This window comes from Podarcis vaucheri (assembly GCF_965113315.1).
Source record: "Podarcis vaucheri genome assembly, chromosome: 7".
Lineage (NCBI taxonomy): Eukaryota > Metazoa > Chordata > Lepidosauria > Squamata > Lacertidae > Podarcis > Podarcis vaucheri.
The window spans coordinates 11610747-11637978 of NC_138765.1; the positions used below are offsets into that span (position 1 = coordinate 11610747).

The following is a 27232-nucleotide window of genomic DNA, read 5'->3' on the forward strand; positions in this document are numbered from 1 at the left end:
ACAGCTTATGCGTCATGTGGCCAGCATGACTAAGCCGCTTCTGGCGAAACCAGAGCAGTGCACGGAACACCGTTTACCTTCCCGCCCGAGCGGTACCTATTTATCTACTTGAACTTTGACGCGCTTTTCAACTGCCAGGTTGGCAGGAGCAGGGAACCGAGCAACGGGAGCTCACCCCGTCACGGGGATTCGAACCTCCAACCTTCTGATCGGCAAGTTCTAGGCTCTGTGGTTTAACCCACAGCACCACCCCAGTGTCCCTGTACATACCTTACAGGCCTTCAAAGTAGGCCCCCTCTGGTACAATGCACCGTTGACAACGTTCATAGAACTGTTGGAAACTTCTGGAGAAGTCCTTACTGCTTTCAGTTCCCTCGTCACAGCAGCTTGTGCGTGTGAAATGTTGGGAAATCTGCGCCCTTTCAGTGCAGTTTTTAGTTTTGGACAAAGAAAGAAATCCGGAGGGGCCAGATCGGGAGAATAAGGAGGGTGTGACAACTCAGTAACCTCAGTAACGATTTCACGCGGAATATGCATTCTTCTGCCATCATTCGCATCATCCCGCATCAATAACTCACAAACTCTGTTGACGTTTGGAGCTGTTCTGCTCGTCGACGGTCTGGCAGACTGAGGGTCATCTTCGATGGTTTGCCGCCCTTCATGGACATGTTTCAACCACTCATACACTGTCTTTTGAGTTACAGCTTCATCTCCGTACACAATTGTGAGCATTTCGTGCATTTCCGGTGCCGATTGTTATGCTCGAATATATTTCGCTGTCCGATTTCTGAGACCGTTCACCGAACTTTCCAGTCACACCTTGTAGATACAACTCAGCAATACTTCCCAGCAGGTCTTGCCTCTATAGAGCAGTTGCTAGGACTTTAAGGTTGCTGCCTTCCACCCTTTCAAGACTCCTCCTCTCCTGGATGTTTCCCAAGCAGTCTCAAACTGCGCCTGCGCACCTCTGAGCTCTGTTCTGCCCTCATTATTCTGTGCATTCTTGGAGACCAGTGGGGAAGGGAGTTTGTTGCAGCAAACCCCCCAGATTCTTCAACAGTCTATTGATTCCCCTCCTCTGCTTCAGCCTTGGAGTCTGAACTGCTCCCTGTCACAGGTTCCTCCTGCTCATTAAGCCCTGTTGTCCCTTCAGCATCCGGCACCTCCTCCCAATCTTCTCCCTCTGACCTCTTCTCATTGTCCCACAACCACCCCCTGGCTCTGAGCCTTCCTCCTCTGGGATCTCCGGTGTGTGTGTGTGTGTGTTCCCCAGCTAGCGTTTCTAACCACTACTCTTCATCCAGCCAATCCTGGAGGAGCTGGAACTTCTTGGGAAGTTGATGTTTCATTACAGGCTCAGGCTATATTTATGTGTAAATAAGCCATATATGATAAAGACACCACAGTCTCTGTTGTGTCTCAGTTTCCAAAAGGAAACAGGAACAGCTTTGGCCCAGTATACCTGAAGGAGCATCTACACTCCCATCGTTCAGCCCGGACACTGAGGTCCAGCTTTGAGGGCTTTCTGACGGTTCCCTCACTGCGAGAAGTGAGGTTACAGCAGGAATAGGCAAACTCAGCCCTCCTTCCGTCAGATGTCAAGGAGATAAACAACTATCTGAATTTTAGAAGGCATCTGAAGGCAGTCCTGCTTTTAATGTCCAATGTTTTATTGCTTTTTATCATCATCATCATCATCATTAATTCTGTTGGGAGCTGTGTTGAGTGGCTGGGGAAACCCAGCCAGATGGGCGGGGTATGAATATTATTATTATTATTATTATTATTATTATTATTATTATTATTATTACTCCTGGTACCTCACACCACTTGGAGAGGGGTGGTGTGTAACAATACTGTAAGCACACCTGGCAGAGATGTTGGATTATGCAGTAGGAGTTGGAGGAAGTAACATAATTCTCATTGCTTTACCTAGCAATGGTCTTTCCTCCACCCATCGGTGTTGCCTTCACCTCTGTCCCCCAAAACACACACATGCAGCTTTTGAAAGTAGAAAAAAATATTTTATTGACAAATTAGGAAAAGACCCTTCCCCATCCTGTTTTCTTGCCACGGGATGAGAAGAGGGTGCTACTAGTACTTTTCAAGTATTGGTCCCACAGAAGCAGAGAAGGAACATCTGGCAAGACGACTGCAAGGGGAGGAGGGGGTTGGGAAGAGAAGGATCTGAGATCGCCCTACTGGGTGTTTTCGTGGGTTGTTGTTTTTAGGGATGTCGGTGGTGGAGCCAGGGAATGCAAGGGTTAATACCAACAAGAGCGAAGGGGAAGCTGCCTTATACCAAGCCAGGCCATTGGTCCATTTAGCTGAGTATCACCTCCACAGATTGGCAGCCGTTTCAGTCTTTCCCAGCCCTGCCCAGAAATATCAGGGATTGAACCCTGATATTTTTCAAGTGGTGCGTTTCATAGGAGGAGGTTTCCAAGACAAAAGTTGCGTGTGACTCCCTCTTTCTTCCCAGTTGGCAATCTCTTTTGTAAGCTGGGCAGGAAGGACGGTCGGTCCTCGCAGGCGAGATCTGATAGCCAGGAGGACCACTAAGCAAGCCAGCAAGCCACACCTCATCCTTCCCTCCCTTAATCATCTCACTGCCCTGACTAATCATCTCCACCTCCACAACTTCCTCTAAAGACAATAACCCGCCTGGGAATTTCTGGTATTTCAGTCCCTTAAAATGCACCCGGTATTCCTCTTTCTCCGGCTCAAACTTTCAGAAAATCCCCTTGTTCGCCCCCTCCCAACTTCCTTGCATCACCTTCTTCCCTCTCCATCACCAACACGTTAACATTGCACTTCCTGAAATCCGTTGTTTTGTAAACGGCCAGGAAACCTGGCAATCGGGGCCGCGCATCCCGTTTTGCCGCCTGAGGCGAGATGGGAAGGTAGCCCCACTTCCCGAGCCGTCGTGCTGCCTCACTGCTGCTGGTTGGGCGCTGGCGAAATCGGCAAAAATCTCACACACTCTCCCTGGAAACCGCTGCTGCTTCCCCACCTATAGTGGAGGGGGCAGGAACAGGGGTGGGTTTTGGCCTTTCAGATTCCAGCGGTGCCCTGTAAGAGGCCAAAATTCGGTGCCCGCCTGCCTCTCACCTTCTGTTCCGCTCAATTCATTTTGTGATGGTTGCGGCGCCCCCTAGACTTCCAGCCCAGTGCGGAGGAACCAGTCACAGTGCCCTAAATCCGCCTCTGGCAGGACAGGGTGCGACCTTTAAATATTTGGCTGCCTCTGGCCTTGCTGGCAGTGTTACTGAGCAGAGTAAGAGCAGTGTGTGGGGAGAGTAGACTGAGAGATACAGTCATACGTCAGGTTAAAGTGGCTTCAGGCTGAGCATTTTTGGGTTATGCTCCATGGCGACCCGGAAGTAACAGAATGTGTTACTTCCGGGTTTCGCCGCTCGCGCAGATGCTCAAAATGACGTCATGCACATGTGCAGAAGCGGTGAATCGCGACCCGCGCATGCACAGGTTGCGTTCTCTTCAGGATGCGAACGGGGCTCCGGAACGGATCCCGTTCTTATCCAGAGGTACCACTGTATCTTTAACTTGTGCCTCCCAGCTCTTACTGTTTTACATTGAAAGTACTGTCAAATTTGGACTACAGCGCTACCTTTTAATGGGGTGTGCAGTTTCCACCTCCTTCCGAACGTGCAAAAATAGCCCTGTTAGGTAGTAGCCAAAGACGCGGCAAGAACTGAAAATGGAAGGCTGTTGGGACTGTAGTTAGGGGTCAAGCTGACCGGCCCACCACAGCCCATAGGATCATCTCAGCTTTGTCATAGAACTGTAGAGTTGGAAGGGACCACCCCCTTGTCCACCCCCCTTGCAATGCAGGAATCTTTGGCCCAACGTGAAACTCGAACCCACAACCCTGAGATCAGGAGTCTCATCTGTCAGAGCTGCGGCCCTCTGGGTCCCGAAGCCGCAAACAAGTGCCATTTTCGCGCCAGGAATCCATAGCAGCAAAAGTCTAGGACAAGTTGGCCCTTTGTTGCCTGGTGACGCAGAGCATTGAGTGGGAAGCCCCCTGTGTACAGGATCCCTCGATCTCCTCCTGTCAGCTGCCGCCAGGACCACTGTCTCTGCTCTTTGGCCACTGGCCTTTGAGGTCGGCGGCTGGCGGGGTCTCAGAGTCCAGCAGCGTCTGTGATTGGTCCACCTCCGCGCCCCACGGGTGAATCCGATTGGCCTGGGGCGTTGCGGGCAGGGATATGACGGAATGCTGAATGCCGGCGGGAAGCAGGCAGAGGTGGTGCGGCGAATAGTTGTGGCTGGACGACGCGAAAGGGTAGAGGGTGGCGTGGAAGGCGGGATCCACCAGGCTCTCAGCCACTGGCAGGAAGAACTTGGGCATCCCTGGAAATCCCATTGGCTGCTCCGGTGTGGGCGGAGTCGGGCTCCTTTCCAGTTTCACCCCAGGCAAGGTGCCATGTGTCAAAGGCCCATTGGTCGATGCGGTGCTCTCGGGCTTCTGACTGGCTGAGTTGGGGGACTGCACGGCTCTGTGGGGTTTTGGGGTCTGGGCGGGGCTAGGGGTGGTGGGGCAGGAGTCGGGTGAAGCCCTCAGCAAGCCTGGAGGGAGACAGAAGCACAGAGGAGAATAACGCAGTCAACCCAACAGGAGAACTTAATTGGTTAAAAAAGACAACTTAAAATTCAGTGGAATTGAAGCTTTGCCTATTACCAAAGCCTCAACACTTCTCTGAGATACTAAAGGAAGCATAACATAACTTGCTACTTAGCAAAAACTACTGGGATAAAATTTTCCCATGGGAAATCATACATTAAAATCCTAATAGCCTCAAAACAAATAAAAATGTGTACAGTCATACCTCGGAATTCGAACGGAATCCGTTCTGGAAGTCCGTTTTACTTCCAAAATGTTCAGAAACCAAAGTGCGGCTTCCGATTGGCTGCAGGAAGCTCCTGCAGCCAATCAGAAGCCACAGAGGATGTTCGGGTTCCAGAGAACATTCGCAAACCGGCTCACTTCCAGGTTTGCGGCGTTCAGGAGCCAAAACATTCGAGTCATAAGGCGTTTGGCTTCCGAGGTACGACTGTACTTAACTTGCTGTCCTGTCAGTTATTGGTGAGGTGTTTTTTGTGGGGTTTTTTAAGTCCCCATTGGTTAATCAACTAAAGGTTTGGTTGATTAATCTACCAATGGCAGAGTTCAGCCCTACATGCAGGATACTCCCTGACCTCAATTCTTCTCCCTATCTGGCATGCGTGTTTGAGAGTATCTGTTGCCTCAGATGCGAATTCTCACACCCCTTTTAATCCAGGACTGAGGCGGCTGCAGGATGAAAACATGAGCAGCTGTCTCGCACTTGGGGAGAGGTTACTCACCAGTGTGGACGGGTCGGATACCAGGAGAGCTGGCATTGCTGGTTGCTGGCGACGATCCCTCGCGGATGTTTTCAGGCGGCGGCCCAGGGCGGGAAGTTTTTCCTCTCAGGATGTCAATCACCTGATGATGGGAGAGACAGGAGAGATTTAAAAGAAATTCCCCAACCGCTCAGCTCGCTCGCAAGATCTCACTTTGAACACCAGGTGCCCTGACAGGTCCACAAAGCAGCCACTCTCTCCCAGAGTGCCAATTCACCTTTTAGATCTCCCAGGACTTATTTCCTAACTTGTCAGTTCCCAATGCGCTGCAACAGCTGAAACTGTGAGCAACGAACTGGAAGGTTGCGGGTTCAAATCTCGCCTCCGCCAGGAGCTCACTAAGAACCCTCAGCTCCCAGCCTCAGGCTTCCCTTCTGAGATACAGGGTTAACAGCACTGACCTACACTACAGGGTCATTGGGATAACACATGCGCAGTCAACTGAACAATCTAAAAATTGCTTAACAAATGGCAGGTGTTGGTGCCCTTGGACTGGGGTGACCAGTGTTAGAATTCCTGCCCCGTGATTGCAGTCATGGGACTGTTGTCTATCACATGATGGTATATGTTTTGACTCCACAGAGTGGGAAGGGATGGAGACAGGATGTTTGTGTTCTTGTGTTCCTGTGTTCCGTGAAGTGGGACTATTGTCCTTTGTTCTTTTTCTCTTTGCTGTCTGATGCTAGAGAGAGAGGGAGCCATGTTGCAGTGTTCTGTGTGTGTTTATATGTAAATAAAGTAGATTAGCCAAAATGCTGAGTTGCTGAGGTCTGTCACGTGAACTGAGAAGACTCTGTGGATCCCTAAGTGTGCCAATGTCTGTTGGCATCGGTCGCTGTGCTGTTCGGGCTGAAGAAAGCTTATGAAGAACCGAATACCAAGCTCCGACGGAGGCATCGTGAAGTTCCTCTGTCTCTCTGTGTATCCTCTCACCCTTTTATTCTTGGCCACCATCAAGGGGGTGTCGTTGTGGTAGTTCTTCAAGCTGCCATCGGCCCCGTTGCGCACCAGGAGACGCAGGGTTTCCAGAAGCCCCCGCCCGCAGGCCGCATGGAGCGCTGTGTTGCCCCCGTACGACTGAGCATTGACGTTGGCTCCATGCTGCAAAGCAGGGGAGAAACATGGACACATTAACAGAATGGCTGGGGCAGATTTGAGGGAATCTAACGCTCCCACATGGTTAACAATAAGAGAAAATCCCTGGGCAAGGAAGCCATTGGGAAAAACACTGGAGGAAAAGGTCTGTTAGGTTTACTGGCACTGCAGAAATTTATCCGGTGATGCCACAGTCAGATTTGAGAAAATATAAGCGTCTCCACCTCCATCGTTCTGCCCGGATGCTGAGGTCCACCGCTGAGGGCCTTCTGGCAGTTCCCTCATTGTGAGAAGCAAAGCTACAGGGAACTAGGCAGAGGGCCTTCTCGGTAGTGGCGCCCGCCCTGTGGAACGCCCTCCCGCCAGATGTCAAAGAGATAAACAACTACCTGACATTTAGAAGACATCTGAAGGCAGCCCTGTTCAGGGAAATTTTTTAATGTGTGACATTTTAATATATTTTTAATCTTTGTTGGAAGCCGCCCAGAGTGGCTGGGGAAACCACTACTACTACTACTACTACTACTACTACTACTACTAAGCATTTTCCACTTAAGTATTATTTGTAGCCCTTTTGATTCTGGAGCACGCAGGCCGTTTCTCCATTTTGGACTGGGGTCTACGCAGCGCCAGCCGGCTGCCCAGCCAAAGGTCGAGATGCCACTGTGCCCATCTCACATACAAAAGCTGACCAGGCCAGCAGCTGAATCTTGTTAGTGGCAGGGCATCATCCTCTGGAGGGCACCAATATAACGGACTGGCTGGACGCTAAGGAATGGTGGGAGGCACCAGCTGGGGAACCCCCAAGGGGAAGAAAGCTCAGAGCCAGGGGACTGGTGGTAGGATGACTACGAGTGGTTGGAGAGAGAAGACTGGGAGCCAACAGGGCTTAGTGAGCAGGAAGAGGCTGGGGCAGAGAGCAGACCAGAATCAAAGGCAGGAGAGGAGGGGGACCAGGAGACAGAGATGCTGAAGAATCCAGGGGGTCTCCCTGCCTCCTGCTGTGGTAAGCTCCCCTCTCCCCTGGTCTGCCAGAACTTATTATTGTTGGGGGGTGGGTCTCCTACTGGACTGTTTTTGTTTTTTTGTTTTTACTATGTATTTTATAATTTTATATTGTGATTTTATGTCATAACTGCCCTGAGACAAATTTAATAGATGTAATACAAAATACATACAGTGGTGCCTCGCAAGACGAAAAGAATCCGTTCTGTGATTCTCTTTGTCTAGCGGTTTTTTTGTCTTGCGAAGCAAGCCCATTGACGGATTAGAGGATTAGCGCTATTAGCGCTACTAGCAGCTTTTAGCGGCTTATCAGCTTATCGGATCAGCTGATAAGCGGCTTAGCGGCTTAGAAAAAGTGGAGGAAAGGAAAATAAATCCGCAGGAACTCGCAATACATTTTCGTCTTGCGAAGGAAGCCCATAGGAGATTCGTTTTGCGAAGCACCTCCAAAACGGAAAACTCTTTCGTCTAGCGAGTTTTCCGTCTTGCGAGGCATTCGTCTTGCGGGACACCACTGTAATAAAAACAAGAACAATCCAATAGCCGCCGCCCCCCACAACACATTTTAAAAGGGTATTGGATCAGCCAAAGGCTGGGTTAAAGAATAATTTTTTTGCCTGGTGCCTAAAGGTTTATAATGAAGGCACCAGGCGAGCCTTTCTAGGGAGAGCAATTCCACAAATGTAGAAAAATGACGAGGGCAGAGCAAAGAGAGACAAGACGAAGGAGCCTCAGGTTGGGTTGCCATATGATCAGAATTTCCTGGACCTGTCTAGGATTCCAGTGACGGAATCCAATGACAATTAGCGCCGTTTTTTTTTTGGGGGGGGGGAAATTGTCAAAATGTCTGGGATTTTGAAACTCCCCCCCTCAAAAAAGCTCAAAAACATCTTTAAATATGGCAACCCTACCTCTGGTTTCTGGGGAAGGATGGAGAAAGGAGCAGTCGGAAGGTGGTGGAAGAACCTTCAGTCCTTGCAACTGCCTAGTTGGGACAAGACGTACTGAGAAGAGTTGCTGCAATCACTAGGCCTGAGCTGTTTTGGTTTCTTTGAATAAAGACTTAACCTCACTAACACCGGTGTTGTTGTATTTTTACTCTTATCTCTGACCTTCTCCTGACTCCGGCTCCTGACAGACAGGCTGGCCGCTCTGCTCACGCAGCCGTGCTCTCCAACACCTCAATGCCACTTCCTGCCCTACAGAATCTGCCGCCTGACACCATCGCTGCCTCTGCCCAATGTTAGGGCCGGCCCTCAAGAGGTTTGCGTTCATTAATGTGTGTGAGTGAGCTCCCCCCCGCCACATTTGGGACAGAACCAGGGTGCTCTGCTCTTACGAAACGATCACAAGAGGTTACGGGTAGAGATGTGAGAGAAGCTTACCTGTAGCAGCAGCTCAACCATCTCCAGATTATCGTTCTCCACAGCATGCAGTAGCGGAGACCGCCCGCTCTTAATATCCTAGGGTGGGGAGAGAACCACAATGGTGCGAGAGTAAAGATTTGGTCAAATCCTGCATCAGTTCTCAGTTTACGGGAGGGAGGATGGAACGGAATTCACAATCCTCTTTGTTATGTACTGAGTTGATTAGGATCCAAAATGCAGCAGTCTGATTGGTCCTAGAACAATAGGATTCAGAATGCAGCAGTCTGATTGGTCCTAGAACAATAGGATTCAGAATGCAGCAGTCTGATTGGTCCTAGAACAATAGGATTCAGAATGCAGCAGTCTGATTGGTCCTAGAACAATAGGATTCAGAATGCAGCAGTCTGATTGGTCCTAGAACAATAGGATTCAGAATGCAGCAGTCTGATTGGTCCTAGAACAATAGGAACCAGAATGCAGCAGTCTGATTGGTCCACAGGAGCCACCCAATCCAGCTCCGGGTGGAAGTGAATCCGCAACCTGATTGGCCTACAAGAGAATCCCAGAATTAGCCAATCACGTGGGGCCCATTGTGTAAATAATGTATATAAAGCAGACATTCTGGGGGAATTTCCATTGCTCCTCACCACTATGAACTGAATAAAGAGCATGAAATCCACTCTCGACTCCGAGTATATTTCACTCTTCCTCCAACCCGTTCCAGTCCTAAAAACAGTAGCTTAGAGGGCCATCAGAAAAGAGTAAGGAGGGCCGGAGCTGCCCTCTATCCTGCCCCATAGCACATATAACAGAATGAATTGGGGGACCACCAGAACGATACATTTATAGCACCAGGATACTGTTCCAACAGAATCCCAGAATCCTGGGAGCTGCAGTTGGTGCTGAGAGTTGTCAGGAGAGCGGCCATTTTGTCCCCAAAACTACAATTGCCAGAGTGCTTTAACTATCAATCCCTCTTCCCGGGGAACTCTGGGACTTGTAGCGCTGTGACTTTGAAATTAGATTTGCATTAGGAGGCACTTTCTGTTCTTAAAGGTGTGTGGGTGTGTGGAGGGGGAAAAACCCCCTAACATATTTGTTAATTCTGTTACATTCAAGCCCTGTCCTACTACGCTTCCTCGCTTTGCAAGAGCCATATGTCGACACCCTTGTGTACACTGCGAATGGACCCATTCACCGGCAAGTGTGTGCACATAGAAGGAATGACAGCTTAAACAACAACAAACGAAAGAGGAAGCTTGAATTCGGCTTAACATGGGTGGGTAGGATGGATAAAATTAAGTAAGGTGCAATCAGCATCTCCTCAGTGCTGAATCACTTTCTGTCAAACTCCTTTTTCAGTAGGCACTGTTATCTGTATCTATGCACTGCTGTTGTGCCTCAAGAATATTTCAAAAAAATGCAAGGTGGCTTATTTTTTTTAAAAAAATAAAAGATCTGCATAAATTTAAATGTTAAGAGTCAGAAGGGAGCACAAGGGTCATCTAGGGCTGCCATACGTCTGGAACTTCCTGGACATATCTGGGATCTGTTTGTCAGAAATTGTTTAAAATTGTTTAAAATGCCCAGGAAAACCTGGGCGTATGGCAACTCATGCCACAAGTGCTGCTTTTTTTTGTGAATTTCAAAAAAAAAAAAAATCTCAAAAATTTCATTTTTTAGGGAGATTTTGCAAAGAAAACCTCAAGAACTTCTGCGTCCGGAATTTCACCCTTTGAAATATGGCAGCCCTAATCTAGTCTAATCTTTAGCCCCGGGTGGGGCTCGAACCCACAACCCTGAGATTAAGCACCTCAGGCTTTACCGAATGAGCTGTACAAGTGTGTGATTATTTATTTATCCCTCACCTCCCCCCCCAACGAGAATATATAGTATAGTCCTGCATGTTAAGGGACGTGGGTGGCGCTGTGGGTTAAACCACAGAGCCTAGGGCTTGCCGATCAGAAGGTCGGCGGTTCGAACACCCGCGACAGGGTGAGCTCCCATTGCTCTGTCCCTGCTCCTGCCCACCTAACAGTTTGAAAGCACATCAAACTGCAAGTAGATAAGCACCTAGTTTTTTTGGGGGGGGAATAAAGGAAAAAATAAAGGATGTCTGTCTGGCGCGCTCTGCTTCAGGGTGAAGGAAGGTGAGGACAGGTGACCTCACCTAGGCCTGAAGTCACCCCCCCAAGCAGGCTCAAAGCTTCTCAAAGCTTTTCAAAATAATTTTCTCAGCAGCTAAGCATCAGAAACATTCCGCTTGCTGTAACTAAAAAGATTGCAACAAGGTAGAGAACAGAGCCCATTGTCTTTCTCAGGCCTTTCTCAGAACCACATTGCAACTTGCTTTCTCTCCGGGAACCATGCCAAAGCACAAGAATGAAACAACGGGAACACTCTGAAAACCCCCTCACCCCCTTTCCTGCCAAGAGTCCAATAGTCCCAAGACAGCTTTCTGTTCATGCTCAGAGGACTCCTGAGGGAGGAGAAAGGAGGAGGGAACTGGAAGGGGTATATATGTTTGTGCACGTCACTGTGAACCCGTGCATGCTTTTTGTGACTTATCACACTTGCTCCTTCTACCAGTTCATGGATGGTAGAAATAAAACTTTATCTCCGAAACTATTCCTTGAGTGTCTGTTGACTCCCACTTCCCTTTCCCAGGCGCAATATTTTTCCCACCCGAGGGCAAAGCCTCATAAGGCTACAAGGGCGCCCCGCCCGCTGGGCGGCAGGCTGCTATCCGCAGCGTGGGAAGCCCTGCGGGGACCTCCCGCAGGGCTGCCGAGGTTGCGGATGTGTTCCCGAAGCGCCGGGCGCTCTGCTTTCAGGGCGCCCGATGCTCCGGGAAGCAGGCTGCTATCCGCAGCCTAGACAGCGAGAGGGGTCGGTGCGCACCGACCCCTCTCGCTCTCCAAGCTTCAGTGAAAGCCTGCATTCACCCCATAGGACGCACCCAGATTCCCCCTTCATTTTTGTGCGTCCTATAGGGCGAAAAATACGGTAGGTGTCGCTCTGGTGGGAAGGTAAACGGCGTTTCCGTGCGCTGCTCTGGTTCGCCAGAAGTGGCTTAGTCATGCTGGCCACATGACCCGGAAGCTGTACGCCGGCTCCCTCGGCCAATAAAACGAGATGAGTGCCGCAACCCCAGAGTCGGCCACGACTGGACCTAATGGTCAGGGGTCCCTTTACCTTTACCTGCATGTTACTGCACAGCTATAAACTGAGAATAAGGAATCCAGAGGCTTCCATTTAAGAAGGATGGCTCAGTCTCCAGCCCTTAAGGTACATCTGACTGTAGTTTATATTATTTTTGTGTGTGTGCCTGTTCAGGTTTGCAAGTCTGCAGGGAGCATCTGCTACATTTTTAAAAATCTTGCACAGCACTTAGTAGTTTGGGTGGTACAACAAATAAGGGAAGCTTTGGGGAGCGGGAAAGGCTGCTTTCCATCTGTTTCAATCAGTTTGTACATCGCCTGACATTTGATGACCATTCGATGAGTGTGCGGGTGACCTTATTGCAGCACCCCCTGCCCGACTCCGCCGATGGAAAAGTCTTGCACATGAGTCAACGCCAGAGGACATAAACACTTTGATTCATCTGAATTCTCCAAATTCCTGTTTTGAATTTGCTTCTAGACTACTGACTCGCTGGTTTTGTACTGTATTTTTGCTTTGACAAATTAAAAGCAAACAAACATTTTTTTCAGTCACACGCCATTTAAAGATTTAAAAAATACTGAGTGGTTTAGAAGTGCTTTTAAATAAATAAATAAATAAATAAATAAATAAATAAATGTTCAGAAAACGGTAACCACATGATCCAAGTGGACGATCGAGCATGATCTTCTTCATGCAGGGCATAGTTGAACTATGGAACTCCCTCCCACTAGAGACAGTGATTGCCACCAACTTGGATGGCTTTAAAAGAGGACCGGACAAATTCAGGGAGGATAAAGGCTAGGAGTGGCTACTAGCCACAATGGCTAGTCTTAGCTTGAGGGCTTGAGTCACTTGAATGTGACTCAGAAACTACAACTAAAGCAGCAGCTAGACTGGTGACTGGGAGCAGCAGCCGGGACCACGGAACACCAGTCCTAAAAGACCTACCTTGGCTCCCAGGACGTTTCCGAACACAATTCAAAGTGTTGGTGCTGAGCTTTAAAGCCCTAAAAGGCCTCAGCCCAGTATACCTGAAGGACCGTCTCCACCTCCATCGTTCTGCCCAGACTCTGAGGTCCAGCACCGAGGGCCTTCTGGTGGTTCCCTCATTGAAAGTAGTGAGGTTACAGGGAACCAGGCAGAGGGCCTTCTTGGCAGTGGCACCCACCCTGTGAAATGCCCTCCCATCGGATGTCAAGGACATAAACAACTATCTGACTTTTAGAAGACATCTGAAGGCAGCCTTGTTCAGAAAAGTTTTTAATGGCTGACTTTTTATTATGTTATTATATGTGTTGGAAGCTGCCTAGATTGGCTGGGGAAACCCAGCCAGATGGACAAGGTATAAATCAGGGGTGCCCAAACTTTTTTCCAAAGAGGGCCAGATTTGATGAAGTGAACATGCGTGAGGGCCGACCAAAGTTGTTGTTTTTTAGGATTGAAGTTGTTGAGGTATTTTTACAATTTTACCCCAAGGTTGTTGAGGATTTTTTTTAGGATTGAAGTTGAGCTTTGGGGGGGATTTTACCCCAAGAATTAAACTGCCACAGGGGCCGGATTAAACTGACTGGCAGGCCAAATTAGGCCCCCAAATCAGACTTTGGACATGCCTGGTACAGTGGTACCTTGGGTTAAGAACTTAATTTGTTCTGGAGGTCCGTTCTTAACCTGAAACGGTTCTTAACCTGAGGTACCACTTTAGCTAATGGGGCCTCCCGCTGCCGCCGCACCGCCACAGCACAATTTCTGTTCTCATCCTGAAGCAAAGTTCTTAACCCAAGGTACTATTTCTGGGTTAGTGGAGTCTGTAACCTGCAGCGTCTGTAACCTGAAGCATGTGTAACCCAAGGTACTACTGTATAAATAATAAAATTATTATTAAGGTAAGGTAAAGGACCCCTGGACTGTTAAGTCCATTCAAAGATGACTATGGGGTTGCAGCGCTCATCTCGCTTTTCAGGCTGAGAGAGCCGGCGTTTGTCCACAGACAGCTTTCCGGGTCATGTGGCCAGCATGACTAAACTGCTTCTGGCGCAACGGAACACCATGATGGAAACCTGAGCGCACGGAAACGCCATTTACCTTCCCGTCACAGTGGTACCTATTTATCTACTTGCACTGGCGTGCTTTTGAACTGCTAGGTTGGCAGGAGCTGAACAGAGCAACGGGAGCTCACCCTGTTGCGGGGATTTGAACTGCTCACCTTCCGATCAGCAAGCCCAAGAGGCTCAGTGGTTTGGACCACAGTGCCACCTGCGTCCCTAAAATTATTATTATTTTTTGGGTGGCCACTGTGAGAACAGGCTGTGGGACTAGATAGGCCTTTGGCTTGTTCCAACAGACAGGCTCTTCTTACACTAAGGAAATAAAGTCGGGGGGAAACAACTTGTTTGCAGTGATTAATCTGTGTTGGGTCATTTTCACATGCAAGTCATCTCCTGAGGCTGCTGCCAATGAGATTTGGAAGTTCGATGTTGAAATCTCACAGCCATGACAAGGCACCGTTCAGAGGCTTGTCTAGCAAATGGGCCGTGATGACCGAGTGCAGCCTCTCCCTGTGACTTGCAGGAGCAAGTAACTCTCCACACCTGCGGCTGTCTAAACAGCTCTTACGCCCTCAAGCAACTCCACCCGCCCTGCCTCGCCTGCCCAGGAACACTGTGATGCCCATTTCGTCTCCGCTTCCTCCAGAATCCTTCCTCAAAGCCATTCCTTCTGCGGAGTTTTCGGCACAACACCGTAGACCTCCTACCCATGCACATGGTTCCCCTTTGTTTACAATCCATTCTCCCAGCGCCATTGTACTGGATCTTATATTGTAAGCTCCTTGGGACAGGGACTTGCCCTCTTGTAAAACACTGCACAGTGGTACCTCTGGTTACAAACTTAATTCATTCTGGAGGTCCGTTCTTAACCTGAAACCGTTCTTAACCTGAGGTACCACTTTAGGCAATGGGGCCTCCCGCTGCTGCGTGATTTCTGTTCTCATCCTGAGGTAAAGTTCTTAACCTGAGGTACTAATTCCGGGTTAGCGGCATAGCTGTCAATTTTTCCTTTTTCTTGCGAGGAATCCCATTCGGAATAAGGGAATTTCCCTTTTAAAGAGGGAAACGTATGTTAGCAGAGTCTGTAACCCGAAGTGTTTGTAACCCAAGGTACCACTGTATCAGCAAATAAACAACAGCCAGATGCACATTTGATGAAATTGACAGTTTTACACAGGCAGCAAGCTTTGCTTGGAGCTGGAAGGGATCATCTTGTTTAACTGCCTACAATGCAGGAATTTGCAGCTTTCCCATACAGGGATCGAACTCACCACCTTGGCATTATTAGCCCCACGCTCTAACCAACTGAGCTATCCAGCTCCTGAACAGAGTTCTCTCGAACCCTGCTATATTAGAGCTGTGAGCAAGGTGTCCTCTCAAAATTCTTCACTCCATTTGTGGGCAACTACTGGGTGGGGTGTTTTTTCCTGGAAGGGGGAAGGTGGATTTCACTGAATTTCTCAGAGGAAGGGAAATCCCCTAACAGTTTCTTGGGAGTAGGGCTCGTCATTAGTCATGAGGGGAGGACAAATTCCTTCTTTCTCCCTCTGAGACTGTGTGTGTGGCCACAGTCAAACCATGTAAAGCATTATGATGCCACTTTATACAGTCATGGCTTCCCCCTAAGAATCCTGGGAGTTGTAGTTCCTTAAGGGTGCGGAGAGTTGTTGGGAGGGGTCCCCTGCTCCCCTCAGAGAGTCTCAATTCCCAGAGTTCCCTGGCAAAAGAGATGGAGCGCTAAACCACTCTGGGAATTGTAGCTCTGGGAGGGGAATATGGGCTTTCTAACAACTCTCAGCACCCTTAACAAACTACAGCTCCCAGGATTCTTTGGGGGAAAGCCATGACTGTTGAAAGTGGTACCATAGTGCTTTACGTGGATAGTTTGAATGTGGCCTCTGTGTGTGTTTGTTTGTAGCCTGGGCCCTATTTTGCATCCCCCATAATGCCCCGGGCCTAGCTATGTTGCAGGGCATTGTGGGAGGGAAATGGCAGCCACCACAAACATTGGAGAGCATTCAGAGAAAATTCCGCGAAATGGCCTTCCTCTTCTGAGCAGACTGAGAAAAAGGAAACCTGTCTTCTATTTTCCTCGGAACGACATCTTCTGAGAAAGTTCAGTGTAGCTCCTGCGCTTACTTACCACAGCATCAACATCTGCCCCGTGTTCTAGCAGAGTCAGAATAATGTCACGATTCTGGGTTCCAACAGCCACATGGAGAGGTGTAAAACCTGGTCAAAAAGCAAGAGAGAAAGAAATGAGGCAACTGAAGAAGGAAGGAAATGTACACCTGAGGATTATCTGTCTCATGGAGGCAGGATAGTTCCTCCATATAATGAATAGAAAATGGGGAAACATAACAAAATGATGTAGAAAACCCAGTACAGTAGTAATAATAATTTTATCGCTGTGGTTTAAAATGGTATTTCAGGATTTACATTTAGAGGACTGTGACTGTTATATGTTTAAGGTCTCCTTGTGACTGAAAGCAGTATATAAAAGTGTCTGGTAGTAATGATAATAATAATAATAATAATAATAATAATAATAATAATAATAATAATACGAAGGATCCTATGTTGCAATCGTTTTTGGAATACTTTCTACTATGGTTGCCAGATTTTTTAAAGCTGAGTAGCAACAGGGAGTCAGTAGTGGGGATGGTGAGGCAAAAGACCCTGGGCCCAAGCACACATGCATATTGTATAAAGGTGCAAAGCCCTTCTTTCGCACCCTGTGAAACATAAATGCGCAGAGTTGGGGGTAAAGTCAAGGAAAGTTACAGTGCCTGCTGTGGCTATAGAGACTGAAACAGGAGAGACATGTTTTGTTCATTCATTCATTCATATTTATACTATGTAGATGCCAAAATCAGCTGCCATGCCAAGTTGAAGATGTTGGCTTTGATCTTCAAGACCACCATTTTCCATACGGTCTACCAGGAACACAGTAATCTATAGGTAGCGGGGACCCCCAGAACTACTAAAATTCAGCTGCCCAGAGTTTGAATAACACATCCATTTTGCTCAAACTGAGAAGCTCCATGTCCATGGATGGTGTGACGATGTATGGAAGCTAACCAAAGCTCCGAATTTCATTAGGGCAGCGGGTTGGGGCGGGGTGGGAGTTATATCCTTGGGTCCCGATCAACACACCAACCCATTTCCCCACCCCCACCCCTGGTTCCTCATCCACACTCACCCTCAAAGTTTCGGGCCTCCAGATCCAGAGGGGCAGGGCTCCCATCCAGCAGCTCCTGCAGGCAATGGATGCTGTCGTGTTCGCAGGCAAGGTGGAGGGCAGTCTGCCCATTGCGGTCCAGCACCATGGGCGACGCTCCGTGAGACAACAGCAGCTTCACCAGAGTTGGCTGGGCTGTGATGACAGCCAAGTGTAACGGGGTCTGGAGTTTGTAGGGGACAAAAAAAAACAAAACTCTTTGTGAATGCGGATGGCTGCTGGTTATGTATTTATAGAGGTCTACTATAAACCACAGAGCCTAGGACTTGCCAATCAGAAGGTCGGCGGTTCAAATCCCCATGACGGGGTGAGTTCCCGTTGCTCAGTCCCTGCTCCTGCCAACATTGCAGCTCGAAAGCTCGTTAAAGTGCAAGTAGATAAATAGGTACCGCTCCGGCGGGAAGGTAAACGGCGTTTCAGTGCGCTGCTCTGGTTCACCAGAAGCGGCTTAGTCCTGCTGGCCACATGACCCGGAAGCTGTACGCCGGCTCCCTCGGCCAATAGAGCGAGATGGGCACTGCAACCCCAGAGTCGGTCACATCTGGACCTAATGGTCAGGGGTCCCTTTACCTTTACTATAACTAAAGTTCTTAATCTGGGCCCTGTGAGGCCTTCGTATCCATCAAAGCCAGCAGCTGCGGTATGTTTCAGGTATGCTTTGAAGCAGCCATGATGGATCAAAATGGATTTGGCGTCTCTTCTGTAGAAGCAGCTCAAAGCATTGTGTACATGTTTGCTGCTTTAGATATGGGTCACGCAAGCCTTGACAATAGGATTTAGAGTAACAGGAAAAGCTTTTTTATGTCTGTGACAACAGCTGTGAGAATGCTTCTAGCCCAGAGATGGAAGGACAGAGAAGAAGAACAGCAGACTAAACTGATGGAGTATGCAGAGATGGCGAAACTGACAGGAAAGATCAGAAACCAGGAAGATGAAGTATTCCTAAAATACTTTATTTTAAATATGGAACCCATGAAGGGAAGTAGGGAGGTCCGAGGGTTTGAAAAAACCATTTGTTTTAATGTTTGAAATGGTTAAAGATAAAATGTGTAAAATTATGTAAAACCAAGTGTCCTGGGAGACGATGAAAGTGGAAGCTTCTGATTCTAACTGTAAACTAATAACAGTTCCCTGTGATGTTCCGGAAACCCTGGCTTGATTAAACTCTAGTTAGGATCGATTTGCAGTTTCAAAACCTGGCTTACTCTGAAACCACAACACCCCACAGTTTTTGAGTTTGGGCATCATGAGGAGTTGATTCTGGATGTAGAAACACCTGTTTCTTTTTTTCTGGCATGTAAACAAGGAGGAGAGAGGGGGAAGGGGGTGAGAAGGAGCTTGGGGGTCTCCACAGCTAGGAGAGCTAGCAGAAAACCACGGTCACACGTGAAATCCGAAACAGACCTCTAAACAGAGAATAAGCTCCGCTGAATGCTTCCGGATTCGCGTCTTAGTAACATTTAGGATCAGACTAATGCTTCGCTTAGCTACAGATGGGTAGCCGTGTTGGTCTGCCATAGTCAAAATAAAAAAAATTCCTTCCTGTAGCACCTTAAAGACCAACTAAGTTAGTTCTTGGTGTAAGCTTTCGTGTGCATGCACACTTCTTCAGATACACATCTGTATCTGAAGAAGTGTGCATGCACACGAAAGCTTATACCAAGAACTAGCTTCGCTTAGCAGCAGTCATGAAATCAAAAGACGCCTGCTTCTTGGGAGAAAAGCAATGACAAACCTAGACAGCATCTTAAAAAGCAGAGACATCACCTTGCCAACAAAGGTCCGTATAGTTAAAGCTATGGTTTTCCCAGTAGTGATGTATGGAAGAGAGAGCTGGACCATAAAGAAGGCTGATCGCCGAAGAATTGATGCTTTTGAATTATGGTGCTGGAGGAGACTCTTGAGAGTTCCATGGACTGCAAGAAGACCAAACCTATCCATCCTGAAGGAAATCAGCCCTGAGTGCTCACTGGAAGGACAGATCCTGAAGCTGAGGCTCCAATACTTTGGCCACCTCATGAGAAGAGAAGACTCCCTGGAAAAGACTCTGATGCTGGGAAAGATGGAGGGCACAAGGAGAAGGGGACAACAGAGGATGAGATGGTTGGATAGTGTTCTCGAAGCTACAAATATGAGTCTGACCAAACTGCAGGAGGCAGTGGAAGACAGGAGTGCCTGGTGTGCTCTGGTCCATGGGGTCACAAAGAGTTGGACACGACTAAACAACAACAACAAGGCTTCGCTTCCAGCACAAAACTCAATGAAAAAGTGGAATGACTTGTTGTAAATTGCTTCTGGGTTACTTCTGTAAGAGGGAAAACGACTAGTAAGTTCAGTAAATAATAATTTATTATCTCCCTATGTGTGTGTGTGTGCTGCTGTCTGTGCACAGGAATCGTGCTGTGTTGTTGCAGGTCATTTCTGGGTAACAGCAGAAGAACAACTGCAGGGAAAGTTGAACACAGGTGTCCCCCCCACTTCCCTGCACCAGAGCTGTTTGTAGCTGGCGATGTCACAGAAGAGAAACCGAAGAAGTGGCAGGGTTCAAACTCAGCATCTCCTACGCAGCCAGCTAACCAGAGGAAACCCAGCTGGTTCCCACAGAAGAAACCACAGCCCCCAGCACCTGCCTGCGCTGACGCAATCGGGCGCTTCTCAGAAAGGGACAGGGCTGGTGCAAAAGAAGGGTTTATGAGAAACAGATAAGGAAATGACAGCGAGGCTGGGAGGGCAATCTGCAGACCGCTTTCCCCCGAATTCCGCACAAACACAAACACACACACACACAAACCTATTTTGGCGGCATAGCACCATTCTCTCGAACCCTCACCGCAATCTGACTTGCGTAGGGTGAAGTTGTTTTCCTCGGAAAGGCTTCCAGACAGAGAGTCTGCAAACAGGAAAGCTCTTTTCTTCAGAGACCCTCCAAAGTCAGAGCCCAAGTAACAAACAAGATGAATTTTAACAGGGAGAAATGTAAAGTATTGCACTTGGGCAAAAAAAATGAGAGGCACAAATACAAGATGGGGGACACCTGGCTTGAGAGCAGTACATGTGAAAAGGATCTAGGAGTCTTGGTTGACCACAAACTTGACATGAGCCAACAGTGTGACACGGCAGCTAAAAAAGCCAATGCGATTCTGGGCTGCATCAATAGGAGTATAGCATCTAGATCAAGGGAAGTAATAGTGCCACTGTATTCTGCTCTGGTCAGACCTCACCCGGAGTACTGTGTCCAGTTCTGGGCACCACAGTTCAAGAAGGACACTGACAAACTGGAACGTGTCCAGAGGAGGGCAACCAAAATGGTCAAAGGCCTGGAAACGATGCCTTATGAGGAACGGCTAAGGGAGCTGGGCATGTTTAGCCTGGGGAAGAGGAGGTTAAGGGGTGATATGATAGCCATGTTCAAATATATAAAAGGATGTCACATAGAGGAGGGAGAAAGGTTGCTTTCTGCTGCTCCAGAGAAGCGGACACGGAGCAATGGATCCAAACTACAAGAAAGAAGATTCCACCTAAACATTAGGAAGAACTTCCTGACAGTAAGAGCTGTTTGACAGTGGAATTTGCTGCCAAGGAGTGTGGTGGAGTCTCCTACTTTGGAGGTCTTTAAGCAGAGGCTTGACAACCATATGTCAGGAGTGCTCTGATGGTGTTTCCTGCTTGGCAGGGGGTTGGACTCGATGGCCCTTGTGGTCTCTTCCAACTCTATGATTCTATGATCTTTGAAGAGCCCCCTGGAGTAGGCCAAAGGCCCATCTAGTCCTGTTTCCCAGGTTTTCCAACCAGTTGCCTGCAGGAAGCCCGCAATCAAGATCCCAGCACAAGAGCAACTCTCCCCTTCCTGTGGCTTCCAGCAACTGGTTTTCAGAAGCTTTCCTGTGGGAGAGAGTTCCACAGTTTCACATAGCACTGTGGAAGGCATTTGGTTTGGAAGTCTTTTGGCCGGACTTTTGTGGGAGAGGTGGGTCTGTATGGGACGAGGCCATCGGATGGCTTGCTTTGGCACAACCGGAGAGTATTTTTTTTAAAAAAAAAATACTTTTATTTTGCTTTAAACAAATACAGATAAATATAGGCAATCAAAATTATAAAAGAAAATTGCTTAATAATGATGATGATGATGAAAAAAGCTAAAAAACTACAAAAAAATCAAAGTACGTGGCATAGAACATAAGTCATTATGGGAAAGAAAAAAGAAAGAAGAAAGGAGGAGGAGGAGGAGGAAAGTAAAAAATGAAAAAAGGAAAAAAAGGGGGGAGAGAAAAAAAGAGGAAAAAAGAGTAAGATGAGCCAAAACACAAGAAGGCTCATTTATTGCACACTTCCGTTAAGGTTACAACAGATCGTTATTCTTATCAATTCTCTCTATCTGCATTCCATCTTGGTATTAGGGAACATTTCCCTATGCGGTATCATTCTAAACATAACCCGGTCTTTCTTGATGAACCCTTATCCCCTAGATAATTATTTAAACATTCCCATTCTTCTTTCACCATCTTTTTAGGTTTATCTCTTATTGCATCTGTCAGCTTCGCAAGCTCCAAGTACTCGCGCAATTTGACAACCCATTCATCTTTAATGGGTGTAGTTTTATCTTTCCAGTGTTTTGCCACTATAACCCTCGCTGCTGACGTCGCATACATAACCTGGTTTTATTTTTGGAGAGTATTTTTTTTGTTCTGTTCCCAGCCCCACCGGCTTTTGTAAAATGGCATCATCTGCCTTGATACCTAGGGAGAGGGTGGGCCACCTTCAAATATCTCAAGGGCTGTCACATAAGAAAAGAGGGGACAAGCTTGTTTTCTCTAGCTCTGGAGGGTAGGACTTGGGGGTGATGGGTTCAGGTTATAAGAAAGGAGATTCTGACTCAAAAATAGGAAGAACTTAAGAGCATTTGGACAGTGGAACGGATTCCCTCGTGAGGTTGTGGACTCTCCTTCCTTGGGGGGTTTTCTAGCAGAGGTTGGATGGCAATCTGTCATTGAGAGATGACACCAGTTCTGAGAGATCTGCATTGGCTCTCAGTATGTTTCTGAGCACAATTCAAAGTGTTGGTGCTGACCTTTAAAGCCCTAAACGGCCTCAGCCCAGTATACCTGAAGGAGCATCTCCACTCCCATCGTTCAGCCTGGACGCTGAGATCCAGTGCCGAGGGCCTTCTGGCGGTTCCCTCATTGCAAGTAGTGAGGTTACATGGAACCAGGCAGAGGGCCTTCTTGGTAGTGGCGCCCACCCTGTGGAATGCCCTCCCATCAGATGTGAAGGAAATAAGCATCTATCCTATCTTTAAAAGACATCTGAAGGAAGCCCTTTTTAGGGAAGTTTTTAATATTTAATGCTGTATTGTTTTTAACATTTGATTGGGAGCCGCCCAGAGTGGCTGGGGAAACTCAGCCAGATGGGCAGGGTATAAATAATAAATTATTATTATCATTATTATTGATACTTTTGCTGAGATTCCTGAATTGCAAGGGGGTTGGACTAGATGACCCTTGGAGTCCCTTCCAGCACTTCAATTCTATGATCTTGATATTAAAAATGTACCAGGAAGCATTTGGACAAGAGGAAGGTAGCTCTGCCCCAGCGAAACTAAAAAGAAACCAAAACTGTAGAAGCCAAAAGTGAGTGTCACTCATGGTTGATTGAATTTTCATTTCCAGTTAAAAGGATTTCCAGGAACAAGTCTGTACTAGCTTTCATCCACCCCCAAGACCCCGGAAAGCCAGATGTTACAGTAGAGAAATTGACGATGAGGCAATACTAGGAACAGATGGGTCCAGGATCGCCGGGCAGAAGGCAAGTTTGCAATGTCACTTTCTGCTACTAGCTGGAAAAAAAATAAATCTAAACACGGGACATTTGTACGTGCTCCAAGAGGGTGGAGCTGTTTCCCGATCATGTAAAATCCAATTGACATTTGTTCTGATTCAGCAGTAAAGAGGGGGTTTTCCCAGGGAAAGTAGCAAGACAATAAAAAACCACCCCACTCTCCTACTGGGACTTAGAACCATGGGGGAAATTAAAGTGTGGATGGGCTGTGAGGAATCCTGAGTATTTGTGACATTGGAAGGGATTTTCCCCCTGCAAAATGGGAGATATAGGTTTGCCACCAAAATAGTTACGCTGCCCCTAGGTAACCAGGAAGCTGTAATACAGAGAGACAGAAACTTGAGGACTAGGATAATGCCACCATTTGGGGCACAACATGGCAGCGGTTGGGGGGCAGCAAAACCAAATTCCAGTTAGTGGAACAGTGCAGTGAAGACGACCAGAAAGGGGGTCTCCTCTAACCTTGCCATCAAAAGCAGCGGGAAGGTTCAACTTTCCATTTTTGAGAGTCCTTATTAGATCAGGACATCTCCGTAGAGGACTTTTCCCTGCAAGTCTTCCTTTTTGGAAGGCAAAATTTCTGAACTCTCACTGCTTGGGTGGCAGGGATTTCAAGCAGGAAGAAGGAACATTAATCTTTATAAAACATGGGTCGCTTTTTTAAAAACAACAACAACATGCAAGTAATAAGTAAATAAATAAATAAATAAATGACACAGACATTAAAACCAGCCAAAAATATCATTCATCTTTTTAAAACACAGAACACCCCACCCACTGAAGGAAGCCGCAGCTCATTAAAAGCCAAAGAAATGTTTTTGCCTGGCACCCTAAGGTTAGCAGTGATGGTGCCAGGTGAGCCTCACTAAGCATTCCACAAGAGGGGGGACACCACTGAAAAGGCCCCGTTCTGGTGTTGGCCTGCTCTGGAGGAGGAACACAGAGAAGAGCTTTGGCTGTGGGTTTGAGCCAGTTCATAAGCAGAGAGGCAGTCTTTGCAGGACTGGCGTCCTGAGCCACGCAAAGCTCAAAAACAGCACTTTGAATTTGGCCCGGAACCTATCTATGCTGGAAGGATGCAAGATAGATTTACCCAGGAGGCAGCCTTCATTTAGTAAGACATCTCCTTGGCTGCCAGTGGGAACTCTCTTTCCTGCGGTCTGAGGATTGCGGATGGGCGTGAGCAAGACAAAACTCCCACGAGCCGTCCTTTCCGTTGCGCAAGGCCGCGCCTGCTTTTCAGATTTACGGCTGCCACAGAAATCTAGTTCAAAAACCTTGCCCGCCTCAAATCCGAAAGTTGGCTGTGCACAAAGTTGGCTGTGCACAAAAAATAAAGGACAGAAACGGAGCGAGGAGAAAGCATGCTTTCGGAGACGGCTTTTTATCTGCAGGATGGTTTGACCCTAAACTGAATGCTAGAAATAATATATATATATATTTATAACCCCGACCCCCTCTAAAACCTTTACCCACCCCCCTGCAACTTCCGCCTGTTGTTCCTGGTGTTGTGACTCAGTGCTGCTGAGTGCAGAGTCTTTGTGTCTTTCTTGAGCCACACGGTTGAGGAAGTTGCCTGGGGTTTGCCACCAGCGAGGGCTAGGGAAAGTCCCTTGGGCGGGTAGAGGGGAGGGCGCAAGAAGCTGCTGGGAATTAAGCCTTCGAAGCTTACGAGTCCTCAAGGACTGCAGGGTTTGGGGCCTTGTCGGTGTGCGGCTTTTGTTAGGCTGGTCTCCTTCCAGACGCACTCGGTGCCGCTGCAAAACTACAATCTCTGCTCCGCTTTGTGGAAGAGCCAAGTTACAGGGGACCAGGCAGAGGGCCTTCTCGGTAGTGGCGCCTTCCCTGTGGAACGCCCTCCCACCAGATGTCAAAGAGAACAACAACTACCAGGCTTTTAGAAGACATCTGAAGGCAGCCCTGTTTCGGGAAGCTTTTAATGTTTGATGTATTATAGTATTTTAATATTCTTTTGGAAGCCGCCCAGAGTGGCTGGGGAAGCCCAGCCAGATGGGCGGGGTATAAATAATAAATTATTATTATTATTATTATTATTATTATTATTATTATTATTATTATTAGCTGACCGAGGAAGTCTGATGCAACCTGTCTGGTCCAAAGATTAGGACACTCCAACCCGGGGATCAGCAAACATTTTCAGCAGCGGGCCGGTCCACTGTCCCTCAGACCTTGTTGGGGGCCGGACTATATTTTTTTTGGGGGGAATGAACAAATTCCTATGCCCCACAAATAACCTAGAGATGCATTTTAAATAAAAGGACACATTCTACTCATGTAAAAACACACTGATTCCTGGACCGTCCACGGGCTGGATTTAGAAGGCAATTGGGCTGGATCGGGCCCCTGCCTACACATGCTTCAACCTCTCGAGAGCTTACTTCTCCCTGCTCCAGCAAGTTCCCGTGCTACTTCTGTTGTGTTTTGTGTTTTCCAAGTGCAGTGGTACCTCGGTTTTCGAACATCATCCATTCCGGAAGACCATTCGACTTCCGAAATGTTTGAAAATTGAGGCGCAAAGAGCAGTCTGCCAATTCAATAGAGAAAATTGTGAAAAACAACAACAGATACACACAGCGGAAGCCGTTCGACTTCCGAGGCTCGTTTGAAAATCAAAGCATTTATTTCCGGGTTTTTGGCGTTTGAAAACCGAAATGTTGGGCAACGGAGATGTTCAAAAACTAAGGTGCCCCTGTATTTTTTTTTTTTAAAAAATACGTAGCAAAGAATGCTAAATACTGATATCTCTGTGAATTACGGAAATTAAGCTTATTTAGGGCGGAGAGGTTGCCTGTGAACTTAAACCCTGACCCTTGAAAACTGACTCAAGCCTCGCCCCCTGCTTCAGACAAAAAATGTCCATCAACTTTCAAGCCTTTCTTCTCAGCCTTAAAGTCTAGAAACTTGGGTTTAAAAAACACACATAAAACCCTCAGTTTTTAATAAAGTGAATTCTGTGTCTGGAGCCTCCACACACATTCAGCACGTTGCAATAATTCAGACTTGATAAAATCAAGATTCATCCTCATTTCATCACACAAAACAGCGAGGCCAGGGACTCAAAAGGATCGCCAGCAATATCTTCTGGAAAAACCCACCAGAGTATTGTTGGACTACAACTCCCATCATCCTAGGCCACATGATGGGTGTTGTAGTCCAACAACACCAGGAGACCTGAGTTTGAGAAACACTGGACTGTGGCAACAGGTTTAAGGCACCCCACTATCATAGCCAGATCCCGCTCTCTACTGGGAGCAAAGACTAAATCGAGAGGGGTGCATTGGGCTGAAGACCATGCGAGTTGGTCCCTCGGTTGCCATGGAGGCTGTGAAATCCCTGAGGCATCCTGGGAAGGGACCAAGAGTCCTGAGTCCTTCCAAAACCACACTGGATACAGACCTGTCCAACTTAGTTACTGGTGGGTGGTGTCCCAACAATATGGTGGCTCAGCACATCAGGCCAATGACTGCATGAGCTCATGAGCCACAAAACAGACCCAAGACCTTTTTATTGATCTCTCAGCAGGTCCTGATCTGCCGCCACCTCTCCACCTCCGCTCTGAGGTGAACACGCCCAAGGCTTCTCCATGGCAATGGATCCCAGGGGAAGATAGGATTGTGCAAACTTTCAGGGAAATGCACCAACCATTAGGAAGCTCGGATATCCTGGAAACCAGAGTTCGAAACCTACTACTTGGTCCCAAACCAAGTGGGTTCTGCTCAGGCCCTATTTGCACAATAACGCAATAGGATAGAACTTTAAACGGTCAGGGTTTCTTCCCCCAGAGGTCCATTCTTAACCTGAAACTGTTCTTAACCTGAAGCACCACTTTAGCTAACGGGGCCTCCTGCTGCTGCCGTGCCGCTAGAGCATGATTTCTGTTCTCATCCTGAACAAAGTGCTTAACCCAAGGTACTATTTCTGGGTTAGCGGAGTCTGTAACCTGAAGCGTATGTAACCTGAAGTGTATGTAACCCGAGGTACCACTGTAATAGAATCATAGAGTTGGAAGGGACCCTGACGGTCATCTAGCCCAACCCCTGAAATACAGGAAT

At 47.8% G+C, this 27232-nt stretch overlaps 1 protein-coding gene across 1 annotated transcript in view; it reads right to left on the reverse strand.

Moving 5' to 3' along the window:
* Positions 1-1999: 1999 nt before the first annotated feature.
* Positions 2000-27232, reverse strand: part of BCL3 (BCL3 transcription coactivator) — a 34547-nt gene continuing 9314 nt past the window's right edge. The window contains exons 4-9 of the mRNA XM_082231090.1: positions 17286-17487; positions 16227-16315; positions 8892-8969; positions 6340-6507; positions 5368-5488; positions 2000-4590 (exon numbers count right to left, since the gene is read on the reverse strand). Coding sequence (XP_082087216.1) covers positions 4076-4590; positions 5368-5488; positions 6340-6507; positions 8892-8969; positions 16227-16315; positions 17286-17487 — 1173 coding nt within the window. The 3' untranslated portion in view covers positions 2000-4075. The remainder of the gene's footprint in view (positions 4591-5367; positions 5489-6339; positions 6508-8891; positions 8970-16226; positions 16316-17285; positions 17488-27232) is intronic.